This window comes from Vitis riparia, chromosome 2 (genome assembly GCF_004353265.1).
Source record: "Vitis riparia cultivar Riparia Gloire de Montpellier isolate 1030 chromosome 2, EGFV_Vit.rip_1.0, whole genome shotgun sequence".
Taxonomy (NCBI): domain Eukaryota; kingdom Viridiplantae; phylum Streptophyta; class Magnoliopsida; order Vitales; family Vitaceae; genus Vitis; species Vitis riparia.
Genome location: NC_048432.1, coordinates 16,896,918 through 16,918,143, shown reverse-complemented (window position 1 = coordinate 16,918,143; position 21,226 = coordinate 16,896,918). Strand labels below are relative to the sequence as shown.

The window sequence follows — 21,226 nt, the reverse complement described above, 5'->3', positions numbered from 1 at the left end:
AGATTTTTCCTTCTTTTTTAAAAAAAAAAAATTGAAACAAGATTCAAACCCAAAATTTAAAAGAATATAAATAGAATTCTCAAGAAGATACTAGACACCCATAATTTTTAATTTAATTTATTCATATTTTAAAAATATCTAAAACTCTTTTTTTTTTTGTAAAGGTGATATAAGAAGTAAATTTTAAAAACATTTTTGGATTACAATTCCTAAGTATAAATTTATCCTATAATCAATTTATTTTTAGGTTATGCTTGGTTGTCCGAAATATTAAGAGAAGAAAAATAAGGAAAACGATTTTCTTATGAAGTTTGATTTTATTATGAAAATATAAAAAATAAATAAAATCTAATTAAGGTTATAAGAATTTTATATATTTTAAATTATTTAATCTATAAATAAAAATAGTTAAATAAGTGAAGAAAGTTTAAAAGAGTGTTTATAAGTAATTTATTGATTTCAAATCTTTTTTTTTTCTCTTTATTTTATTTCCTTTGAATTTTTTAGAAACCAAATATAGTTTTAGCCTATTATTAAATACATGGGTTTTTAGGTTATTTTTTCCATAAATAAAATGAAAAAAGAAAAAAAAAATTGCTACATTGTGATTGAAAAACAAGGCAATTTGTCTATCACTATATCTTAACATAATTTTTTCTCAAGATTTAATGTAGCAATATTTACATTTATTAGATCAGAACCAATAATTCTATAATATATTCATATAGTATCACAAATAAATAAATAAATATAGAATTGTGAGTCAAAAGAAAATTCGAAACACGGGCTTTGGAACGAAATTCCACCATTATTAATGGCGGAGATGCCTCATGTCAAAGATCAGAGGGTTGGTAACGTTGGTTAAATGATGGTTGAAGTTGGAGAGATTTAAGGAGGCAGATGGAAGAAAACACAAGCAAAATTTATTTGAGTTGAAAGCTTTAGATGGGACAGAGATGAGTCGACAATAGTTGTCATAGACTCAGAGTCTGGTGTATTTTTCACTGGTCAATTTCATATTAAACTCCATATTTCCCTTCTCTCTTCTTCTTCTTCGTCTCCTGCTTCTTCCTCCATTGTTTTTCATCTTCTCTTTTCTTTCTCTTTCTTCCTCACTGCAAAAAATGGAAGAAATGACCATGTGGGTCGATCAAGAGACACAGTTTCTTTGTTGATTCAGCTGAATTCTGGAGTTTTTTCATGGTTTTCCACAAGTTTGAATTCTGGGTTTCCTGTTTCTGCTCAATTTGAGAAAAGTGAGGTCAACAGCAGAGCTGGAAACTGGGTAATTACTTTAAGGCTCTTTTTTCCTTTTTTGTTGTTGTTTTTGTTTTTGCTTTTGTTTTTCTCCTTTTCATTTTTGTTGTTTCTTCTGACCAAAAAGTGAAAATCTCAACTCCAAGTTAGCCAATTGTTTAATCAGGCCTAGTGAAAATTGTCTATTTATAGGATGCTGAAGACTAAAAATCTTAACATTCTAAATTTTGATTTTCCTTTCTTATGCTCCTGCATTTTCCCAACAACCAAACAGAGGCTCCCAACAGTTCCATGACTCTGGAATTCTTTCATTGACTGTATCTGTTCTTGTGTGTGGTTTGCCACTGTCAAACCTTATTTCTGGGTGCAATTTTCTCCATCTTTATCACAAATAGATCTCAAGATCACAAGACAAGATCTCAGAATCTCTTACCAACCAGTCAGAGATATGATTCGATTTTAGGATTGTTACAGCTTCAGACTCCATGTTGGAGAAACTATCACTTTTCCATGGGATAGTTTCTGGGCTCTTCACATTTTAATTTTATGGTATTCTTTATATCTTTTTATATAATTATTGGTGTTCTCAGGTTTTGATGCAGCCACATTGATCAGGTTGTTTTCAATGAAAACTAGGCATCATAGAAAAGAGATCACAGAAACATCATATACTCTGAGAATTACCAGAATGTTTGTATGTGGGGTTTGGTTAATATGTTCGATTTTCGGCCACCTAATTCCTTGCAGATGTGAGACATGTGAACAAACACACTGATGGTCGGAATTCCTCGTTTGTTTCAAATGAAAAGGATCTGATCTAAGCCTCATTGTTATACCATAGATGTGATCTTAGTACAGACCTAAGCAAATTAGTCTAATTTTTGAGTCAGTTATGTAGTGAATGATAGTATGTAGAGGGGATCTTGAAATGTATTGATCATTTGTTTGCTTCCTTAAAAGACTTTCTTGTTCTGTTATGCGAGTCTCTATTTGTATCGGGTCCTGATGCTGTTGTGTGGTTAAGTTTGAGCTTTGAATTTCCTTTTTCAGGCAGCAGATTGGGCAGCAACCTTGATGAAGATTATCAACATGTAGTGGTAAGTATGAGCAACCTACTGTCATGGTCGGATTTAATGTATATTAGACGCTTGTTGCTCTTCTTGTTCTGTTTTATGTTTGATATTTCCTTTAATATCTATCATCTGGTTAGAAACACAATTCTAGATGCTGGTCCTTTCTCTAGAATAAGCAGTTTGTGCCATAGATGCTGATGGTAAAAACTTTTAGGTTGGGGTGACCAAAACTTCGACAGGTGATTCTGATAAGGCGAGCAAGATGTCCTCCGGGCAGTGCATAAAGAAGCAAATCGCCCCTATCAAAGTGGAACACCTACAACCAGAATTTGTTGGTCTGTCATCAAAAAGTCAGAAAAAGGCTAGCAAGGATCATCCTAGAGCTCGTGATATACCCGTTCATGGTTGGAAAATTTTGGCTGGCTCAAGACATGAGAGACCTACTCAACCAAATAGAGGTCATGGCGTTGGCAATAAGAAAAGTGTTACTGGTTCAAAGCACGACCAACTTAATGAGGTCAGTCTCCTACTAGCTCAGAAAAGTGAAGCAGCTGAGGCCTTTGTGAATCAGAAGTTATTTGTCGGTAAATATCTTAGCAAAGATGGGGCAAATCAGCGGTCCAGACAATTCTTGGATGCTTTAGAGGTTTTAAATTCAAACAAGGAATTATTTCTGAAGCTCCTTGAAGATCCAAATTCTCTGTTAGTGAAACACATCCAAGACTTACGAGATTCTCAGACAGGGAAAGAACCAGCTAAATCACTCTCAGGAGACAGAAGGTCAGAATGTGGACTTAGTAATGCAAAGCAGCAGGAAGGAGCTGAGCATACTCAAAAGTCACAGAAGAAAAATGGGCACAGCCTTTTCTGGAAAAAGATCAAGTGGGATAGATACTCATCAAAAGGGAGTAGCAATCATCAACATTCACATACAATAGAAGTTTCCAAACCATGCCTAACAAGAGCACAGAATTTTGAAATCAGAACAAGACTGTTTCCCTCCCAGCAACATCAATACGGCTTGAGAGATGGTTCACAGAATGGTAGAAGTAGATCGGAACATGCTATGGTGGAAAACAGAAAAGAGCAGCAAAACAGAAAAGAGCATCATTGTAATCCAATGGATGATGCTTTGTGCAAACCTCCTTATTATGACCTCCGAGGCTCAGAGTTTGTTGGAAAATGGATTGGTGGGAAGATTGTTGGAAGAAGTTCAACGAGTTCAGCCAAACTGGACATTGGAAATACTGCCAAATCTTCCACGGATATCAAGAGGAGGAAGAACATAGGCAAGCCTAAGGATTTTGGGCTGAGCATTCAACATGAAACTGGTTCAACCAGTGGAAGCGGTTCTAAAAGTTTGAAAATATCAGCTGCCAAGTACTCAAAGCAAAAAGAATCTAGCATATACGCTGAGGCTAAAAGACATCTGTCTGAGATGTTAAGCAATGAAGATAAGGATGAGTTCTTTTCCACCAAACAGGTCCTGGGACCTTTGGGGACGATACTCTCTTTGCCTGGATACGACCTATCTTCTAAGCTCAGTCCTCGGTGGGAAACAGAACATGGTTTTGTGACTGCAGAGATGCGATTTTCCCCTTACAGCAATTTTCAAGCAGATCTTCAGAACAGGCAGTTGCTTCAAAAAGAAAAGAACAAAACTAGCCACCCAAGTCCATTGGGGCAGAATCCAGAGGATCCGCCATGTGCTAATATCAAGAAACCCATTGATCAGTTGCAAGTTCCTGACTCAAAGACAAATTTTCCACATCTTCTTTCTGATGCCAAACTTCATGAAAGCATCTGTTCCATTAGAGACGATAGTAGTTGGGAAGGTAAAGATCATTAGTTTTATAATGTTCCTTACTGCCATGTTTTATGTATATCATGACTTGATCACTCCACTGAACTTCTGCAGGCGATGTGAATATTTTAAAAACACATGATACAATACATTTAGGAGAAAGTAATTGTTTGGAACGGCCGCCCTTGGAACTGAGTAGCAGACCTGAAACTAGATCTAAACGAAGCACTGATGCCACCAGTGAGCGTGAGGAAAATGAGTATCTGGAGTTCTCTGGACTGGTAAAAATTGCTTTATTCTTTAAGATCTTTTGTCCTTTTTTTCTTCTTATTATTGTCAGTGTTCAATTGCTCTCTCACATGGCCTCTGCCTTTCATTTGCTCTTTCCAGGATGTACTTTTAGAGGATCAGTCGCAAACATTTTCATTAGGTGTTCCTCCATCGAGTCCTTCTTCAAGCGTCCAGGAAACAGAAGATTTGGAAGGAATTAAACATAGAGCAGATCAGACAAGTCCAGTATCTGTCCTGGAGCCATTTCCCATGGAAGATGTCAGTAGCCCCTCAAGCATCATTTCTAAACATGGTAGGATTTTGTGTCTGGAATTTATAATTAGTCTTTTGTTGTCTTTCGATCTGAAATTGAATTATCCCACTTGAACATCAACAGATGACCAGCCAATGCAACTAGAAATTACTTTTGATAAACATTGTTCTGCTTCGAGGATGTGTCCTTTGGATCCTGCAGTCAATTCAAACACCTGTATGGAAGACCATCAATTTGCTGATAAGTATGTCAAAGAAGTGATACAAGCTTATGGCTTGAACTGTGATGAACTCTTGGCAGATAGGCAGTCACCTATGGAGTACTGGAATGACCCTAAGCTCCTCTTTGATTGCATTAACGAAGTTGTTCTAGAGGTATACAACCGTTATTTTAGACACCTCCCTTGGCTATCATCTATCAAACCAAAGATCCAGCCAGTCCCATTAACGGAGAGAGACTTGGTTCGCGAAATAATGGAAGGTGTTGATGTGCGCCTTCTTTGGCTGTCACGAGAAGTCCAGCTCCAAAGAGAAGTGAAAAAATCTGGAGCATGGCTTGATATTCGAACCGATGTTGAAGATATTGTTATCAATATAGTGGAAACCAGCCTAGAAGCATTGATAGAAGAAACCATACTTGAGCAGCAAGCTTAATTTATCAGCAGAAGTTGCTTTCTTGTGCTGTTGTCTAAATTGGAAACGGCATAAATCTGAAGAGAGGCAACTTGAACAAGGAAACCCGGCGATTAAGATCATCTTTGTGATTCAACCAGCATCTTCAGAGGCATTGTATGATCACATGCTTAAGACATTTTGATTTGAATCTGGGTTGAGATTTCCTTGGTTTAGAGTAGGTTCATGGGGTCCAAGCTCCATGTATTATAGATTTAAGTGAAAGCTGCAGCCACTGTAAAATATTAGGATTCTGGTGGTTTCATAGGACTTTCTCCATTTTGTTCTGTTCTTTGTCATGATGAATGTGAACTGATAACCCTTTTTAGTAATTGTTTTTGTAATACTGATCAGAGATGATATAGATTTGCTCAGATTCTTGCAGTTGGTTATGAAATCTGTCATTCTACTGTGTGAAGAAAGTTGTCTCTTCACCATGTCGTTCCACAATTTTCCATGTCTAGGTCTGGACTGTAGCATCTGCAATTCCTTAGATTTCAACTGGTACGTACAACTTGGTCCGGTTGGATTGGGTTGACATTTAAGATGAGTTCTCATTTGTCAAGAACGCGACTGATGTTACAAGTAAGTAGGGTGTGGTAAACCGAATAACTTAAACTTAATTTAAGTTATTAAGTAAATTAATTACATTGAATAAAATAATTTAATGATATGAATTAATTAATAAATATAAATAATTAAATTAATCTTAATTATAATTTATAAGGATAAATATGTAAATTTGATGATTTAAAATTAGTTTTAAGTTAATTTTATTAAATAATCTTAATATTTAAAGTTATAATTAAATAATAAGTTTTAAGATAACAATGTAAGTATAATTTAATTTAAAATCAATTTAAATAATTAAATAATAAATATTAAGTTTTATCACTACTTTTCTTAATTTTAATTGAAAATAATAAAATTGGATTTGATTAAGTTAAAGGTAAGTTTTAACCAAATATGGAATAAAATTATTCATCTCATTTCTTATATCCTTTCTATATATAGGATATACTATTTCAAATAAAAATATAAAATATACATATCCTATATATTTTTTTAATAGAAAATATTATAATGTAAATTATTTTAAATATTAAAAAATAATACATATTTCATTCTTTCTTTTTTTATTTATATTACAAACTAAATATAAAACATAACTTAAAATACTCTTATGATATTATATTCATTAGATTTAATATTCTATAATATCATATCCCATTATCATATGATATACATTTTTTATTAAATGAAATATAGAGTTTGCTTAACAATAATTGTAGGAAGTGTTTTTAGTTTAACACATTTTAAAATTTTTGAAATTTTGAAATGTTTTTTGAAAAAATATTTAAAGTGCGTTTCGGAGTGATTATAAAAAACGTTTTTAACATTTTTAATATAAATGATAAAAAATTTTAAGTATTAGAAAATTAAAAGTGTTTCATAGAACCATTGTCAAACGGGTTCTTAATAAGTGATTTTTCTAAAAACATTTCAAATAAAAATGTTATCAAAAACACTTATATAGAACTCATTTGATAATGAATTTATAACGTATTTTTAAAATGTGTTTAGTAGTGATTTTAATAAGAGTTTTTAACATCTGTAACACTTGAAACTTTTCATCATTCAAATATTAAAAATACTAAAAATATTTTCTATAATCATTGCTAAACACTCTTTCTAACGTTTAAAAGATAAAAATTTTAAATGTTAAAAATATTAAAAACACTTTATATAATCATATCCTATTATTTCAACAAAGTACAACCCTATGAATTTATTCGAAAGTGTTTTGAAAATAGTTTTAAATTACAATTTTTAAATTTGACTTTATTTGTAATATTTTTTTTAGAATAAAAATACATATAGGAAGATTGTCAACATGTTTTCTTGTTTTTCAAATATTTATTAAAAATATATTTTATTTATAATATTTTATCTATAAAAAACTTGTGTTTGAAACAATTAATAACTATAGTTAATTTGATATTTTTTAGTTTTCATAATAATAATAATAATAATAATAATAATAAGTGAAATATATTCCTATATGTAATAACTATATATATATATATATATATATATATATATATATATATATATTCCTTTGTGGTTTTTTGTTTTATTTTAATTTTCTTCTATTTTTTATTTCTTTTTGTTCCCACTCATAAATGGTATATACCAATATGAGAAAGTATGTGTCTAAATTTGAAATACAAGCTTTCTTCAAATTATTTTTTTCTAAAATGAGAAGAAATAGAAGAGGGAAGCTTGTGAATTTATTAGGGACAAAATAGTCTTTCCATTGAGGGTAATTTTGTCATATATAATTTAAAACTTAGTGGGGGAAAATAGAGTTTTGGCGGGGTGTTTCATAAACCCTCTCTCAGGATTATGCTAAAAATATTCCTGCAAATTGAGATTCCAATACTATCCTCCACTTCGTGCAACAGGTATATTCAGCCGCCCACTTCCCGCCAAACCCCCAAAACCCTAGCTCTTGTTCGTTATAAACCCTAGTTTTCCTCCCTCAAACCCGCTCACCTTTCTCGGGACCCAAACACAACGCTGCAGACGACCACGAACCCTAACCCTGCCATGGACCCCGAGAACGTGAAGTCAAACCTAGTTTTGATTCTCGATTACGGCTCGCAATACACACATCTCATCACTCGCCGAATCCGAAGCCTATCGGTCTTCTCTCTGTGCATCTCCGGCACATCGTCGCTGAAATCCATTGTCGACCTCAAGCCGCGTGTCATCATCCTGTCTGGCGGCCCCCACTCCGTTCACTCGCCGAACTCGCCGAGCTTCCCTGACGGCTTCGTCGACTACGTGGAGTCGAACGGCGTGTTCGTGCTTGGCATTTGCTATGGGCTGCAGTTGCTTGTGCAAAGGTTGGGTGGAGTTGTTAGGGTTGGGGAGAGGCAGGAGTATGGGAGGATGGAGATTGAGGTCGTGAGGGCTTGTGGGTTGTTCGGGTCCAAGGAAGTCGGCCATAAGCAGACTGTATGGATGAGTCATGGCGACGAGGCCGCAGAATTGCCAGAGGGGTTTGAGGTGGTGGCGCGCAGCCAGCAGGGGGCAGTGGCTGCGGTTGAGAATAGGGAGCGGAGGTTTTACGGCCTTCAGTATCATCCGGAGGTAATTGGGTCTCATTTCATTTATTTCAATGGCAGAGAAATTACATTGCTGGTCTCTGTTGGGTGATAAAATGCATCATGTTATTTATTTATTCATTTAAAAAAACCCAAATAATTCTCTGGTTAAAAAAATGTTCACAAAATAAGACATAATCATGGTAATGGTGATATTCAAATCTATATGACTCCTACTGTGTGTATAATGCTGGACAGTATAATTTGATTCAAAGATAATGCATTGAAGTGAAGATTGTTTTTCGCACTCTTGAGTCTTGAGATGCATCTATAACTAATTTAAGGTGCCACTTCAAGTGGAAAGTTTCTAATTTCTAGAGTGGCATGTATTGTTCCATTATTGGATTGTGAGTTGATTTTGATTTTATGTAGGTGACACATTCCCCAGAAGGTATGGAAACACTGCGGTATTTCCTCTTTGATGTATGTCGAGTTGATGCAGGATGGAATATGGAAGATGTCCTTAATGAGGAAATTAAATTGATCAAAGGCATGGTTGCGCCTGATGATCATGTCATCTGCGCGTTATCTGGGGGTGTGGATTCCACAGTTGCAGCTACTCTTGTTCACAAGGCAATCGGAGATAGGCTTCACTGTGTATTTGTTGACAATGGTTTATTGAGGTGAGAGTGCGACCTATTTCTGACTGAAAAGCTCTGAACATTGATTACTCCTTGAATGTTTGTCGAAGATAAACAACCTTTTTTAAATTTATATTTGTGTCTAGAACTTCCATAATGAATATACTTTTGTATGCTTCCTTTAAATTCTGGTCATGGTCTTTGTTCCCTGTAGGTATAAGGAGAGAGAGCGTGTGATGGAAACCTTTGAAAGGGATCTTCATTTGCCTGTTACTTGTGTTGATGCCACAGATCAATTCCTTAGTAAGCTGAAAGGTGTAGTAGATCCTGAGATGAAAAGGAAAATTATCGGAAAGGAGTTCATCTCCAGCTTTGATGCATTTGGCCTAGATTTGGAACGTAAATTTGGAAAGAAACCTGTTTACTTGGTCCAAGGAACATTGTACCCTGATGTGATTGAATCTTGCCCACCACCTGGAAGTGGAAGAACACACTCCCACACAATCAAGAGCCATCATAATGTTGGAGGGCTTCCCAAGGATATGAAATTGAAGCTTATTGAACCACTTAAACTTCTGTTTAAGGATGAGGTTTTGGATTTTGTTTCCTTATTGAATTTTGTAGTTGACCTTTATTTTGATGATGCACTGATATTACTCGGTCCATATTTTTTGTTGAAGGTTCGTGAACTTGGGAGGATCTTGAATGTTCCTCGGGCATTTCTACAGCGTCATCCGTTCCCTGGGCCTGGTCTTGCCGTGCGAGTTTTGGGGGATGTTACAGAAGGAAATGCCTTGGATATTCTACGCCAGGTATATGGTGTTTGTGCATAGAAGTAAAAACTCGGCTTTCTTGGTACAACCTCTAGTGTTCATCCCTTGTGAATGTTTTTTTTCAGGTTGACGAGATTTTTATTCAGTCAATCAAGGATGCTGGGATTTATGATTCTATTTGGCAAGCTTTTGCAGTGTTTTTGCCAATAAGGTCGGTTGGGGTTCAAGGTGATCAAAGAACACATTCTCATGTTGTTGCTCTCAGAGCTGTTACTAGTCAAGATGGAATGACAGCAGACTGGTAACCTATCTCTTTTTTACATATTTTCTGCTCTTCATTTTTCTTTACCTTTCTGCAAACTCATATGTATTATTTGGGTATGTTTATGACATTGTGTTTGAAAATATGGGAATTGCACTGTTAAAAAGATGTACATTTCAGATTTTGAGTTTTCTCCATTTTATTGTTGTGTAACTCATGCTTTCATGCAGTTATCTGTCTGTATATCTTTACATAAAGTTTTCCTTGGTATTTAATCTTTCTATGATGTGGTACAAATTTTTGCCCAGTGTTATTTGTAATTTAATGTATTAATATATTACTGTGTTACAAGATTAATGTATAATCTCACATTGAAGGGACTTTTTCTGACACTTGAACTTCTCTCCGAAACCACTGCCCCCCCTTCTTTCCACCATCATCTAGGCATTTTCTTCTGTTGCTCTCCATCTCAGAATGATGCAGTGCCACCTGTGCTAGTGAATAAAGGTTTTGGCATGTTGATAATTGATAATCACTTATCATGTTTTCTTCCGGAACCAGTATCAGTGAGCTATTACATAGAGAAGCTGTTACAGTGTTTTGGGCCTTTTGGCTTGCCTAACTAGAGGCTAATATACATTAGCCATAAAGTATTTCTTCTCTCATGCAATTTCTTTTCTCTTTTGGATTGTGTGATACCAGGTACAATTTTGAGCACAAGTTCCTTGATGATGTGGCAAGAAAAATTTGCAATAGTGTTCGAGGTGTAAACCGAGTCGTTCAAGACATTACATCAAAGCCTCCATCAACAATTGAGTGGGAATGAAGCCATGTCGGAGGTTGATGGTTAGATGGAAATCGAGTAAGGAACTCTATGGCCTTATACAAGTGCAGGTTTTTAATCAATTTTAGTTACTGTTAGTGGTTGCCTTCCCATGACATGAAATACAGTTAAGCTCGGCGGGAAGAGAATTGAGCCATGTGGAATTTCACTTTATTTAATGCTTGAGATTGGTGCTCTTAGCACTATTTCCTAGCTCTCACAAGGTCATGATTCTTTGTATGGACAATTCCACAAACCCTTTTGTGGAAACTTGCAATGATAAATTATTATTCTACCTTTGATGCTTTGATGTATCAAGGAATTTTTATTCTTGTGCAACATATATATATATATATATGGACCTATGAATGGTTCTTATACAAGATTAATAAGTAAATTTTTCTGATTTGAAGTTTATCATAGGTGTAGCTACATAAGGAAAACTTCAAACTTCTGCTAGTGAGAACTGAGTAATGCTGAATACCTTTTTGGTTACCCTTAAACAACCTTCGTTTCTCAGACCTATGGTTCTTTGAGTATGCTTAATTTTGTGCTCGTTGCAGTTGAGATTTAAAGGGTACAACCGTGAGTTATTTACTATTGTTATTATTGTCATTGTTTTTGTGATTATCTTGATCATCATTGTCATTTTCATCATCATAATTGCTATCATTTTCATAATCATCATTAATTCACTACTATTCTAGTCCTAGGTCAACGGTTTTAGTCGTTAGCATTACCAGTAGCAGCAGTAGCAGCAGTGATGGTGATGTGGTGCTTGTGGTTTGTGGTATCCATCGTCATGGGGATTATGGTATGATTTAATGGAAAATCCAATATTTAGAAGTGTCGATTTAGATAATACTCTCTTTCTTCCCACCTATTTATATATCTGTGTAGGCACACACAAACAACACCTTTTTGTTATGCCTGGGCAGTAATGGTATTCACGGTGGTGCCCCAATGCCAGCTCTTTTAAAATATGCATATTATTGTAATATATATATGGCAATCAATAATTATAGAGTTGAAAGTACCTTTATCATTGTTGTCCATGGTGGAGCTTATTGCGAGACCTTGATTAGCAAGTTGAAATTAACACTAACATTAAGCATCCTTTCTCTCTACCCTCTTGTATTTGTAATCAATCTCCTTCCTGTGACTGCAACCCAACAGAAGAAACTGTTGCATTTTCTTCTATGATAATGAATGAACCACCGACTCCCATACAACTTCCTGTGTTAGATTTATCTCAACCAGTTCACCCCTCTTTTCTAACTTCTCTTTCTCAAGCCTGTGAAGAATGGGGCTTCTTCCATGTAATGAATCATGGTATCCCCCAAGATCTTTTCAGCAAAGTATGTCTTCTTTCAAAGCATATATTTAGCCTTCCTGCAGATTCAAAACTCAAACTGGGGCCATCTTCATCCATCAAAACATACACTCCCCGTTTTATTGCATCTCCCTTCTTTGAAAGCCTGCGAATAGCTGGACCAGACTTCTTGGCCTCTGCTAAGAGTTCTGTTGCTGAACTCTTTGACCAACAAAATTCTGAATTTAGGTAATAATGTCTTAACACTGCAGTCTCTTTCTACCCTCGATTTGCTGTTTATTCATGTTTGTTTTGTTTGTCATTTTCTTTTTCACCTCATAGTGAGACGTTGCAAGAATATGGAAGCAAGATGGTGGAATTATCAAAGAGAATTGTGGAGGCTGTATTAATGAGCTTGGGAGATGGGTATGAGAGGAAGTTTAATGAATCTGAATTCAATAACTGTCAGGGGTATTTGAGGTTGGTGAACTACTCGCCGCCTGAGTGTGTGGAAGACAAAGAGGTTGAAGGGCTTGGAATGCACACTGATATGAGTTGTATAACAATAGTCTATCAAGATGAAATTGGTGGGCTTCAAATGAGATCGAAGGGAGGGGAATGGATAGACATAACCCCATGTGAGGGTACTCTTGTAGTTAACATTGGAGATCTGATGCAGGGTTGGAGCAATGGACGATTAAGATCATCTGAACACCGGGTTGTTTTGAAGCAATTTGTGAACCGCCTCTCTCTGGCTTTCTTTTGGTGCTTTGAGGATGAGAAGGTGGTGTTGGCACCAGATGAAATCGTGGGAGAAGGAAACTCGAGGATTTACAAGCCATTTGTTTGCTTGGAATATTTGAAGTTCAGAGAGAGTAACGAGGAAGGTAAGTATGAGAAAGTTGGGTATACTGTAAAAGATTTTGCAGCTTTGAAACTTGAAATGAAGTGATGGGAGCTGAAACCATAAAGCTACCTGTTGTACTGCGGGCACATATATGTGTGTTTATTATACATATGCTGCTTGTTCTTTGCTGTTGTTGCAGGTCTTATTTGATTGTTCTGCAGTTGTTTGCTACTGAGAAGACAGGAACGGTTGTGTGATTCTAGATTTTCTTATCTTCTGTCTTCTTCTGTCTTAGCCTTATAGAATTTGTGTATAATTTCCTTGTGAAATGTGCCTATAGTGATTGAATTGGATACCAAGGTATTCTGGCTTGTAAGTGAGTATCAAAGTGGGCATAATGCAAATAAAAGAGGGAAGTTTGGTGGATTAGGATGTGAAAGGTTGAGTCTAGAATCTTGTTGGATTTTGGAACTAAATTGGTATTGTTATCGTATGTGGAAGAATATGTAATGAAGTTGAAGTTCAATTTTTTGTGTTATATGAATTGAATGTCATTCAGTGGATCTGGTTGCCTTTTTCTTCTCCCTTGTTTTCTTATTTCTACTTCATTGCTTTGACTAGGGCGCCTCTGGAGATAATATATGGTGCTCATTTTCCTGTCCACTTAGGAAGAATCTACAAGTTGAGAATATTTGATAAAAATAACTATATTTTATACATTGGGATACTCAAATGGCATACCTTGTTTCCCCACCTTGGTGATTTCTTCAGCTATTATGCTTTAACTCTCTGATCAAATGCTTGTATTGTTTTATACACCGAAAGTGAACTTTGAAATAAATAAAAAGAATGATGATAGGGAACATTCAAGAAACGATGGAGTGAAAGAAACTCAATATTGTAAAAGAGGAGAAATAATGGGAGCTTTGCAGGTGAACAAAGGGAAAAGGGACCCAGATAAAGGAGGAAGTAGAGCTTGAAGGGGTGAGCCAAAGAAATGGAAGATACACCCTGATATATTGAAGCTGGGCATTCTTACTGCAGAACCACCGTGAATGGATTTCTGGAAAAGATGGTTGCTGATGGGAGATGATGATTGGGACCTCGATCCAATAAGTTATATGTAATGGCATTCTTGTGCTGTAAACCATGTTTTGATAAGTTAATCCCTCATTTGAATTGTTGATTTTAATAGGGCTTAAGCAACCTGATTCTCAATGCAATAGGTACCAAAAAGTCAAGGATTCTCAATCCCCTTGCCCTCCTTTCCCTTCTTTTTTTGACATTTGATGAGTTTAGTTTCCCTTTCACGACAGCCATTGTTTTTTAATTGTGATAGAGATGCTCTGTGTCGCCAAAAACTTAGTCTCCTTTATTTCACTGCCTAGATTTGGTGGACCATATGATTAGTTCCCTTTCTTTTACAATAAGAAAAAGCAAAAACATGCCTTGGAAAATATCAAAGGTGGAAAAAAAAGGGTACTAGATCTCCTCCAATCATGTCTGCCCAATCTCATGTCTCAACACACCCTTTATTATCATTCACATTTGCCATGCGGCTGATTAAACATTCTCCAGGATCTCAGCCTTGGGTCATTTGTTTGTGTTTTCTTTAGCCCTTTATCCTTTGAGGGAAAGAAATAGAAGTAAAGAATGTGGCTCATGTTCTTGACCAAAATGAAAGGCAACCCCAGTAAGAATTTTACTCTGCTACTACATGCTTTCCTGTTCTGTCTTTGCGGCTGCTTTATACATGGTAATGATCCAGTCTACCAACTCTATTATTGTTAATCAGACGTTCTACACCGCTTTATTATTATTATTTTTTATTTCCGTCACTTTCCTTTGAACAACTTTGCATAAAGTAAGCTTGCTTTACTTTATGACTAAAGCAATATCAGTATTATGTGCCTTTAAGCCCATCTTAATATTGATCGATCTAAATCCAATTCACATTTTAAAAACATATCTCATAGCCTCCTGGCCGACATTATAAACGCCCTTAAAACTTGATATCATTTTTCAGGCATTTAGTAGTAAGTCATCCTTCCTTGAAGTTACTTTGGAGTACATGGAGAACAAAAATCACCCATGTATTTTTCAGATGGTTTGGAAGGCAAGAAACAGAATTGCGTTTGATGATAATGTGTTGTCCATTCAAAAACTTAAAGAGTTTTTTTGTTTATTTTCTTTTATTGGAGACGAATTTGTTCATAAAAGATGGTCCTTCGACTTTAGTTGGTTTCATTGACTGGTTAGGTTTTTGTTGAGGGTAGGGTTTTTTTTACTCCTCTATGTTTGACAGCTGTTTGTTCCAGGTGGGGAGGGGGGGGTTTCTACTTTGTATACTTTTGAGTTGCTGTTTTAGTGGCTCTTTTCAATACAATTTTATCTCTTTTATTTATGAAAAAAAAAAAGGAGAACAAAGTCACCAGTTAACCTCTATTATAGCTTCAGAAGGATATCCTAGATCATGGGAAAAAGAATACAAAACCCGGAAAATAGGTTTCTTCGACTTCATTAGACTATTCTACCTGTAGATTTATCAACTAGAGCTTGTGATTATGATGATCAAAGATCTACAGAGCTTTTCAACAACACAATTTTATAGTAACTGAAGCAAAAGATTCTAGAAACTCAAAGAACATTACAATTACCACCTAGAAATTGAGGTTCAACACTTTGGGACAACTCTCTGAAGTGCTTGTCTGATTGTTTCTGCTGATGCAAATGATGATCCCTTAAACTGCAAGTCAGAAACTACCCTTAGAATTGAGTTTTAGCATTTCTAGAAGTTAATAAATGATCATGTTCATGCTAGGTTCGCCGTAGATGATAGTTTACCTGGAAAATAAGGTGATATGGTTATGGTGATCTTGAGTTCATACCTTTGATTTAATGGTCAGAGAAAGAATTCCATCAACGCTGGCTGACTGAACTGACTGAGAATCTAAATGGAGATTGCTTACAGCATCCATGATCTCAAGCAACAAGCACTCTCTCCATGGACACCTCAGTTCGATTAGAATATCCTTCTCGTTCATACTGACTGTTATATTTTCAGCTGAATCATCTTTCAGTAAAACCCGGTTGGAATCAGGCTCCATTTCATCAATGTCACATGCCTTCCTCTTGTTCAACAAAGGTTTCTTGCCATTTCCAACTCTGTCGTTGCCATAGTTATCAGATGTCCTCTCTGCAGTATCTGGGGTTCTCCTGCTTGTTCTTGCCTCTATTTCTGTTGACTCCTTGCTAGATTCCAACTCTTCAACTCTTCTTTTGAGCTCTTTCAGGTATTCTATGGTGTCATCAAGTACAGACACTTTGTTGACCTGCACAAACAAAGCCATTGAGTAGTGTCTTTAAACAGAGATTGACATGGGGGAATAGAGTTTCTAACTACCTGGTTAATAGAAGGAACAAGTGATCTGAGAACCGAGAACCTTTCATTTATTTTTCCCCTCCGTTTCCTCTCGGACAACACATGGTTCAGAGTGATTTCGTCAGCCTCCGGTCTCCAAATTTCATCGTTATCTCCATTATTATCCCGGGAGCTCATTAAGCAACCACCATGCATTTGAGCAACTTCAAACAGCACCTTCTTCAATAATTTTTGTTGGGTTCCAGTGTTCAGCTTCTGAGTACCCATCAATCCTCTTTTCTTCCAACTAACGAAGCTTGACTCCTTTTTGGAATTTCGAAAGCATGGTCCCAAAATCAACTGGTTGGAGCTCAAAAGGGATGAAAGAATACACTGATAATGAAGATCATCCCGAAGATCCAATGAGGTTAATTTGGTGTTATTGCATTCCTGAAGGTCTACCAGGCAATGATCATTAACCTTTTCACCCTTTGGAATAGGAACAACCTTTTCAGGATTCATGATGGTCTGAGATATGCAGTCACTAGAGTTCATTGAGTTATGGACACAGTTACTGAATTCATCCTCCAAGAGTTGCCAGCTTTGTACCTGAGAAGCTCCCCCACCATTTAAGCAGTCAACCATAATCGATTCCTCTCCCAATTGATTCAGCTCAAACCCATCTGAGCTGTTATTTGGAGAACATACTTCTAAAACTGCTGGATTAAGGTTGGTGTCAAGAAAATTATGATCAAGCTCTGCAGAAGCAGGGTCTTTGTCTTCTCTTATCTTTCTGGAATTAGACATCCTGGACAGCATGGGGTATGGAATCTCCAGAAAAGAAGTTTTGATGTGTTGGATGAGACTCGGGTCCTCCAAAACCTTCAAAGCAAATTACGAATAGGAATGTGAGTTACATAGGAAATGGTACATGCTAATACAAATTTCTAAATGATTAAAACTCAGAGGCAAAATCTAACACAAAAACGTTACCATTTCAGTCGCACCCAGCTCTATCACACCTCCTAAATATGGAAAGCATACCACAGTCTGCAACTCAAAAAACAGGAGATGCTATCAATATCCAGAAAGCCAATGGTGTTGTGTGTTTGTAGTAGGAGAAAGGGTGTTGTTGACAATATCTAAAAACCCAGGGAAATTTTTGGAACAAATATCGCATTATATAGAAAGATCGCTACATTGAATACTCATATGACCGAGCCAGTCTAAAGAAACATGAGGATCAGGGCGAAAGAGAAACCATGACAGTACCTGGATAGATGCACTCTGAGGAAGACGAATCAGTACAAGCCCCAGTCATTGAACAGAAGCAAACAGAAAAGAAAAGTTCAGTTTGGTCATTTTAAGCATGCCAGCAAATCCCAGAAATTAAGATTCACTTAGAACTAAATCAGATTAGGGATGAGAAACAACAACCTACCTTTGCCAGCAGAGAGCGGCTGAACACTTTGCTCTCTGCATTAGGAGCATTGCATAGCCAGATAGGCTGGCCACTAGCCAATGTTCTTCCGGGCAATCTGAGGAACAATTTAGAGGAATATTAACAATGATAAAATTTTCTTTCTAAATCATTGTGATGAACATTATGAAGAATAACCCAGCACAACAACTGTCTGCAGTAGAACTCAGGATTCATGACTGGTAAAATTAGGTTCCAATCCAACAAAAAGCAATGTGGTAGTTTGGCAGATCTGAGGTCCAGTGGTCCCAAAATGGAAGACGAGAATTTATGAACAGAGGCCAAGATAGATATAGAAGACAAAGGAGTTATCAACTTGCAGCCAATAAATGTTAACTCAAATATTCTTCTCATACAATGACAATTCACACAAAACCTCATCACAATGCAGAATGATTTTACATTCTTTTTCTGCTGAATTTTCCTTGTTTATTTGTGAAAATAATTTCAGAGCCTCTTCATAATGTGATGGGGTACTGTGTGATTGATCACTGCAGTCCAGAAAGATGTTAAAGCCCCTCACTGGAGAGGTATAAACCTTTGATTTTGAACACCTTGAAGATAAGCTAAAAAAGGCTCAAGTTTAGAGAAGCAGTGGTGCTAGAATTTACCCTTGGCCTATATCGAACACGAAGGACATGCAAACCAAGTAATACCACTCTGCATCTGTGAGGTCTTCAGGTGATAATGCTGCAGAATGCCTTCTGGGTTGTGGGTTGGATTCACCTATTGAAAGGGACTCGTAGAGTTCTCTCAATTGCTCACTTCTCTGCAACCCCATTTGGTCGGCATTGAACTCCACAGCTTGAACGGTTTTTCTTGTTTTGATGTCTCCATTGTAGTACCCATCTCCCCATTCCAGTGCCCTAAGAAATTCACATTTGCAATAAATGAGAACAGGAAAAGAAATATATGCATGTCAGTACTATAACCATGAGGGGCTGAATATAACAATATATTTTTAAGAAGTCCTTAGAAAGAAACCGAAATAAATCATTGCATCAACAAAGCAGCATCAACATCTTCCAGAATGTTACAAAGAAGAAATGACCTGTAAATCTTTGTCTGGGCAGTATGCCAAGATGGGAAACAATGTAGGAAAATGATGGCTACCATGACACTAAATTGTATTCCCTTCAGAAATCAGCAGATCAAACAAATGATAGATTAAAAGGAGTGGCGGATTTCATCAGTTTCAACCGTACAGGAACTACATTATACCTCACTTTACATGACAGATATACCACACTTAAATCCTGAGGCGGATATCAAGAGGAAAAGAGGATAAAGCTATTTGATTTATTTATTCATTTTGGGCGAAATGTAATCAGCTCCCCATTTTCTAAAGATTTCCCATAGACTTGTGCAAACACAATGCAGAAGATGAAGACAAAATAATTATATACAAAAATTCTAGGTGGAAATTCAGAAGGAAAATCTATGGAACAAGAAAGCAGGTTTAAGGGAAAAATAAAATAAAATAACTAGGAACAGAAAGAAAGAGAAGAGATGGGAAGCTGAATACCCTGGTTGTCTAGTTGAAATTGACCAGAAGATCGCATAGCTCCATTGAATGTTTCTAACAGCAAGGGCAAGCTGGTTCCTTAGGTTCTCTGGTACTCCTTGATTTTGGGGTTCAGTATCCATGGTCTATATTGCTTTGAAGTTGACTTATTTTTCTCACAACTAAAAATGAAAGAGAAAAAAAGGTAAAATCCCACCACTCAATCAGACCGCCAAAACCATCAGATACAAGTATTTTACAAAATGGATTCTTGCTCTGCAGATGATGCTTCTCCCTAAAAATAGATAACAAAACCCAGTTCCCTTTTTGGTGGAAAAATGCTACCCAAGTATCAATCAAGGCAGGTGTTTAGGTTGAATTCCTGATTTTGTATCCCAGAAAAAAGTAACCCAGATGGGTGTCTTTTGGACCGACTGCTTCTGGCTTTTGAACCAACCAACCATCACTCTAAAACCAGCTTGATCTCGCAGCAGAGTAATAAAAGAACCACACTCAGAAGGGAATCTGTGGATAGTTTTGGAGCTAAAACAAACAGAGATAAGAAGGGAAAAAGAAGCTTCTGCTGCTCATTATCAGAAGCACTGGAACTGGGTTTTAAGCTAACCAGCCATACACCACACTCCCAGTGGTAAATAATTTCCTTCTCTGTACAGAACCAGAACATTCACTTTAATGAACCCGCAAAAGAAAAGAGGAAAAAAAACTATCATCTTTGTTCCAATTTCATAAATGGGTACATGAATTTTCAACAAAATCAAACAATCTCCTGTCAAATAACCAAGAAAGAATACGCCTTTAATGGCTGAAAGAAGTGGGTTCCCCCACTCACTCACCCTTTTAACCCCAAAAACACCTCAATATCCTCTCTTATTTTGAAGATAGCTCCTCAACCCCAACAAACAAATTAAACAACTGCAGCACTGGACCTACAACAAAACCACACAACACCACTTTTGGCCTAGGGTGGATGTGCTTATTTTTCAGCCATGACCCAGCTCAAAAAACCAGTCTATAGTAAAGCTACTTTTAAGAGAGAACAAACTTCAAAATAGTAATAATTGTGCTGATATACATGCTGTCTTGTGCTTTTCTGCATTTCTTCATGGACTTTAAAAGAATTTCAAAAAAAAAAAATTCCAAGAAAAAAAAGAAAAAACACAGAAAAGTTTAACACAATAGCAGCAGAAAGATTCTCTCCTTCTAGAGGTGCCTTGATCCAAAGTCCATATCAGTGAAATCACAGTGACAGAGAGAGTATTTGTAGAGAGAGAAGGGGGTGGAGGAAGTGGTTGAGGGAACAGTAGTCACATGGACATTTAAGCTGCAGTTGCACGGCCGTCGTTATATGCTTGATGGTGGGATTTGGTTGAAATTATAAACTAAAAACCAAGAATAATTAATTCTTTCACCCTGAGGAAAGAAAAAAAAATAGTCATTTCCTATGCTCACTCCCCGTTTTGCTCTCTCCACTTCCTCTCTGGTGTGGAAGAAGCAATCACAGGAGTGTATGCAGCATTCCCGCAGTGGTAAAAAGCTTAAAAAATGATGAATTTCCGAGTTTGCCCTTTATATGCATGTGACGGAATAGCCTGGATCATCGGCCCGAGGCCATGTCACCGCGATTCCTGCTTGCGGTAACAGTGAATTCTCGGATCGGCTTGATACGACTCGGCTTGAGCGCAGTCTGTTGGAAGTACGGAATTGCCCTTGTGTCTAATAGAATAGTTTGTTATTTATCTGAGC

The 21,226-nt window shown here is 36.5% G+C and overlaps 4 protein-coding genes across 7 annotated transcripts; 3 read left to right on the top strand and 1 right to left on the bottom strand.

Annotated features, from left to right (window-relative positions):
* Nucleotides 1-836: 836 nt before the first annotated feature.
* Nucleotides 837-5,746, top strand: LOC117904555. 2 transcript variants are annotated; one of them, XM_034817229.1, is made up of 6 exons: nucleotides 837-1,285; nucleotides 2,308-2,354; nucleotides 2,545-4,165; nucleotides 4,249-4,415; nucleotides 4,525-4,717; nucleotides 4,802-5,746. In XM_034817229.1, the coding sequence occupies exons 3-6, from the start codon at nucleotides 2,593-2,595 to the stop codon at nucleotides 5,329-5,331; spliced, it is 2,463 nt and encodes an 820-aa protein (XP_034673120.1). In that variant the 5' UTR covers nucleotides 837-1,285; nucleotides 2,308-2,354; nucleotides 2,545-2,592; the 3' UTR covers nucleotides 5,332-5,746. The 2 variants fall into 2 exon arrangements, with proteins under 2 accessions (XP_034673120.1, XP_034673128.1); XM_034817237.1 differs by lacking the exon at nucleotides 837-1,285 and adding an exon at nucleotides 1,323-1,806.
* Nucleotides 5,747-7,799: 2,053 nt separating this feature from the next.
* LOC117932815 (GMP synthase [glutamine-hydrolyzing]) lies at nucleotides 7,800-14,309 on the top strand. Of its 2 annotated transcripts, XM_034854160.1 has the most exons (7): nucleotides 7,800-8,505; nucleotides 8,892-9,142; nucleotides 9,315-9,690; nucleotides 9,781-9,912; nucleotides 9,999-10,174; nucleotides 10,838-10,997; nucleotides 14,050-14,309. In XM_034854160.1, the coding sequence occupies exons 1-6, from the start codon at nucleotides 7,960-7,962 to the stop codon at nucleotides 10,959-10,961; spliced, it is 1,605 nt and encodes a 534-aa protein (XP_034710051.1). In that variant the 5' UTR covers nucleotides 7,800-7,959; the 3' UTR covers nucleotides 10,962-10,997; nucleotides 14,050-14,309. The 2 variants fall into 2 exon arrangements, with proteins under 2 accessions (XP_034710051.1, XP_034710044.1); XM_034854153.1 differs by lacking the exon at nucleotides 14,050-14,309 and having other exon boundaries at nucleotides 10,838-11,286.
* Nucleotides 10,911-13,680, top strand: LOC117932834 (gibberellin 20-oxidase-like protein). Of its 2 annotated transcripts, none has more exons than XM_034854164.1 (2): nucleotides 10,911-10,997; nucleotides 12,613-13,680. In XM_034854164.1, the coding sequence occupies exons 1-2, from the start codon at nucleotides 10,987-10,989 to the stop codon at nucleotides 13,220-13,222; spliced, it is 621 nt and encodes a 206-aa protein (XP_034710055.1). In that variant the 5' UTR covers nucleotides 10,911-10,986; the 3' UTR covers nucleotides 13,223-13,680. The 2 variants fall into 2 exon arrangements, with proteins under 2 accessions (XP_034710055.1, XP_034710053.1); XM_034854162.1 differs by lacking the exon at nucleotides 10,911-10,997 and adding an exon at nucleotides 11,667-12,519.
* A 1,243-nt stretch (nucleotides 14,310-15,552) lies between the features above and the next one.
* LOC117905980 (transcription factor EGL1-like) lies at nucleotides 15,553-20,779 on the bottom strand. The gene is made up of 8 exons (XM_034818893.1): nucleotides 19,484-20,779; nucleotides 18,570-18,824; nucleotides 17,920-18,016; nucleotides 17,751-17,765; nucleotides 17,472-17,528; nucleotides 16,521-17,360; nucleotides 16,006-16,449; nucleotides 15,553-15,863 (listed from the first exon to the last, which is right to left on the bottom strand). The coding sequence occupies exons 1-8, from the start codon at nucleotides 19,603-19,605 to the stop codon at nucleotides 15,792-15,794; spliced, it is 1,902 nt and encodes a 633-aa protein (XP_034674784.1). The 5' UTR covers nucleotides 19,606-20,779; the 3' UTR covers nucleotides 15,553-15,791.
* Nucleotides 20,780-21,226: the final 447 nt, after the last annotated feature.

Excerpts from the sequence above, each read along its gene's own strand:
- LOC117904555 (XM_034817229.1), top strand. The coding sequence starts at position 2,593 with ATGTCCTCCGGGCAGTGCATAAAGAAGCAAATCGCCCCTATCAAAGTG. Across the intron at positions 4,416-4,524 it reads ATCTGGAGTTCTCTGGACTG|GATGTACTTTTAGAGGATCA; the intron begins GTAAAAATTGCT and ends TGCTCTTTCCAG. Across the intron at positions 4,718-4,801 it reads AAGCATCATTTCTAAACATG|ATGACCAGCCAATGCAACTA; the intron begins GTAGGATTTTGT and ends GAACATCAACAG.
- LOC117932815 (XM_034854160.1), top strand. The coding sequence starts at position 7,960 with ATGGACCCCGAGAACGTGAAGTCAAACCTAGTTTTGATTCTCGATTAC. Across the intron at positions 8,506-8,891 it reads GCCTTCAGTATCATCCGGAG|GTGACACATTCCCCAGAAGG; the intron begins GTAATTGGGTCT and ends GATTTTATGTAG. Across the intron at positions 9,143-9,314 it reads GTTGACAATGGTTTATTGAG|GTATAAGGAGAGAGAGCGTG; the intron begins GTGAGAGTGCGA and ends TGTTCCCTGTAG.
- LOC117932834 (XM_034854162.1), top strand. The coding sequence starts at position 12,158 with ATGATAATGAATGAACCACCGACTCCCATACAACTTCCTGTGTTAGAT. Across the intron at positions 12,520-12,612 it reads CAACAAAATTCTGAATTTAG|TGAGACGTTGCAAGAATATG; the intron begins GTAATAATGTCT and ends TTCACCTCATAG.
- LOC117905980 (XM_034818893.1), bottom strand. The coding sequence starts at position 19,605 with ATGGATACTGAACCCCAAAATCAAGGAGTACCAGAGAACCTAAGGAAC. Across the intron at positions 17,361-17,471 it reads AGCTGGGTGCGACTGAAATG|GTTTTGGAGGACCCGAGTCT; the intron begins GTAACGTTTTTG and ends TTTGCTTTGAAG. Across the intron at positions 15,864-16,005 it reads CTCTGACCATTAAATCAAAG|TTTAAGGGATCATCATTTGC; the intron begins GTATGAACTCAA and ends TCTGACTTGCAG.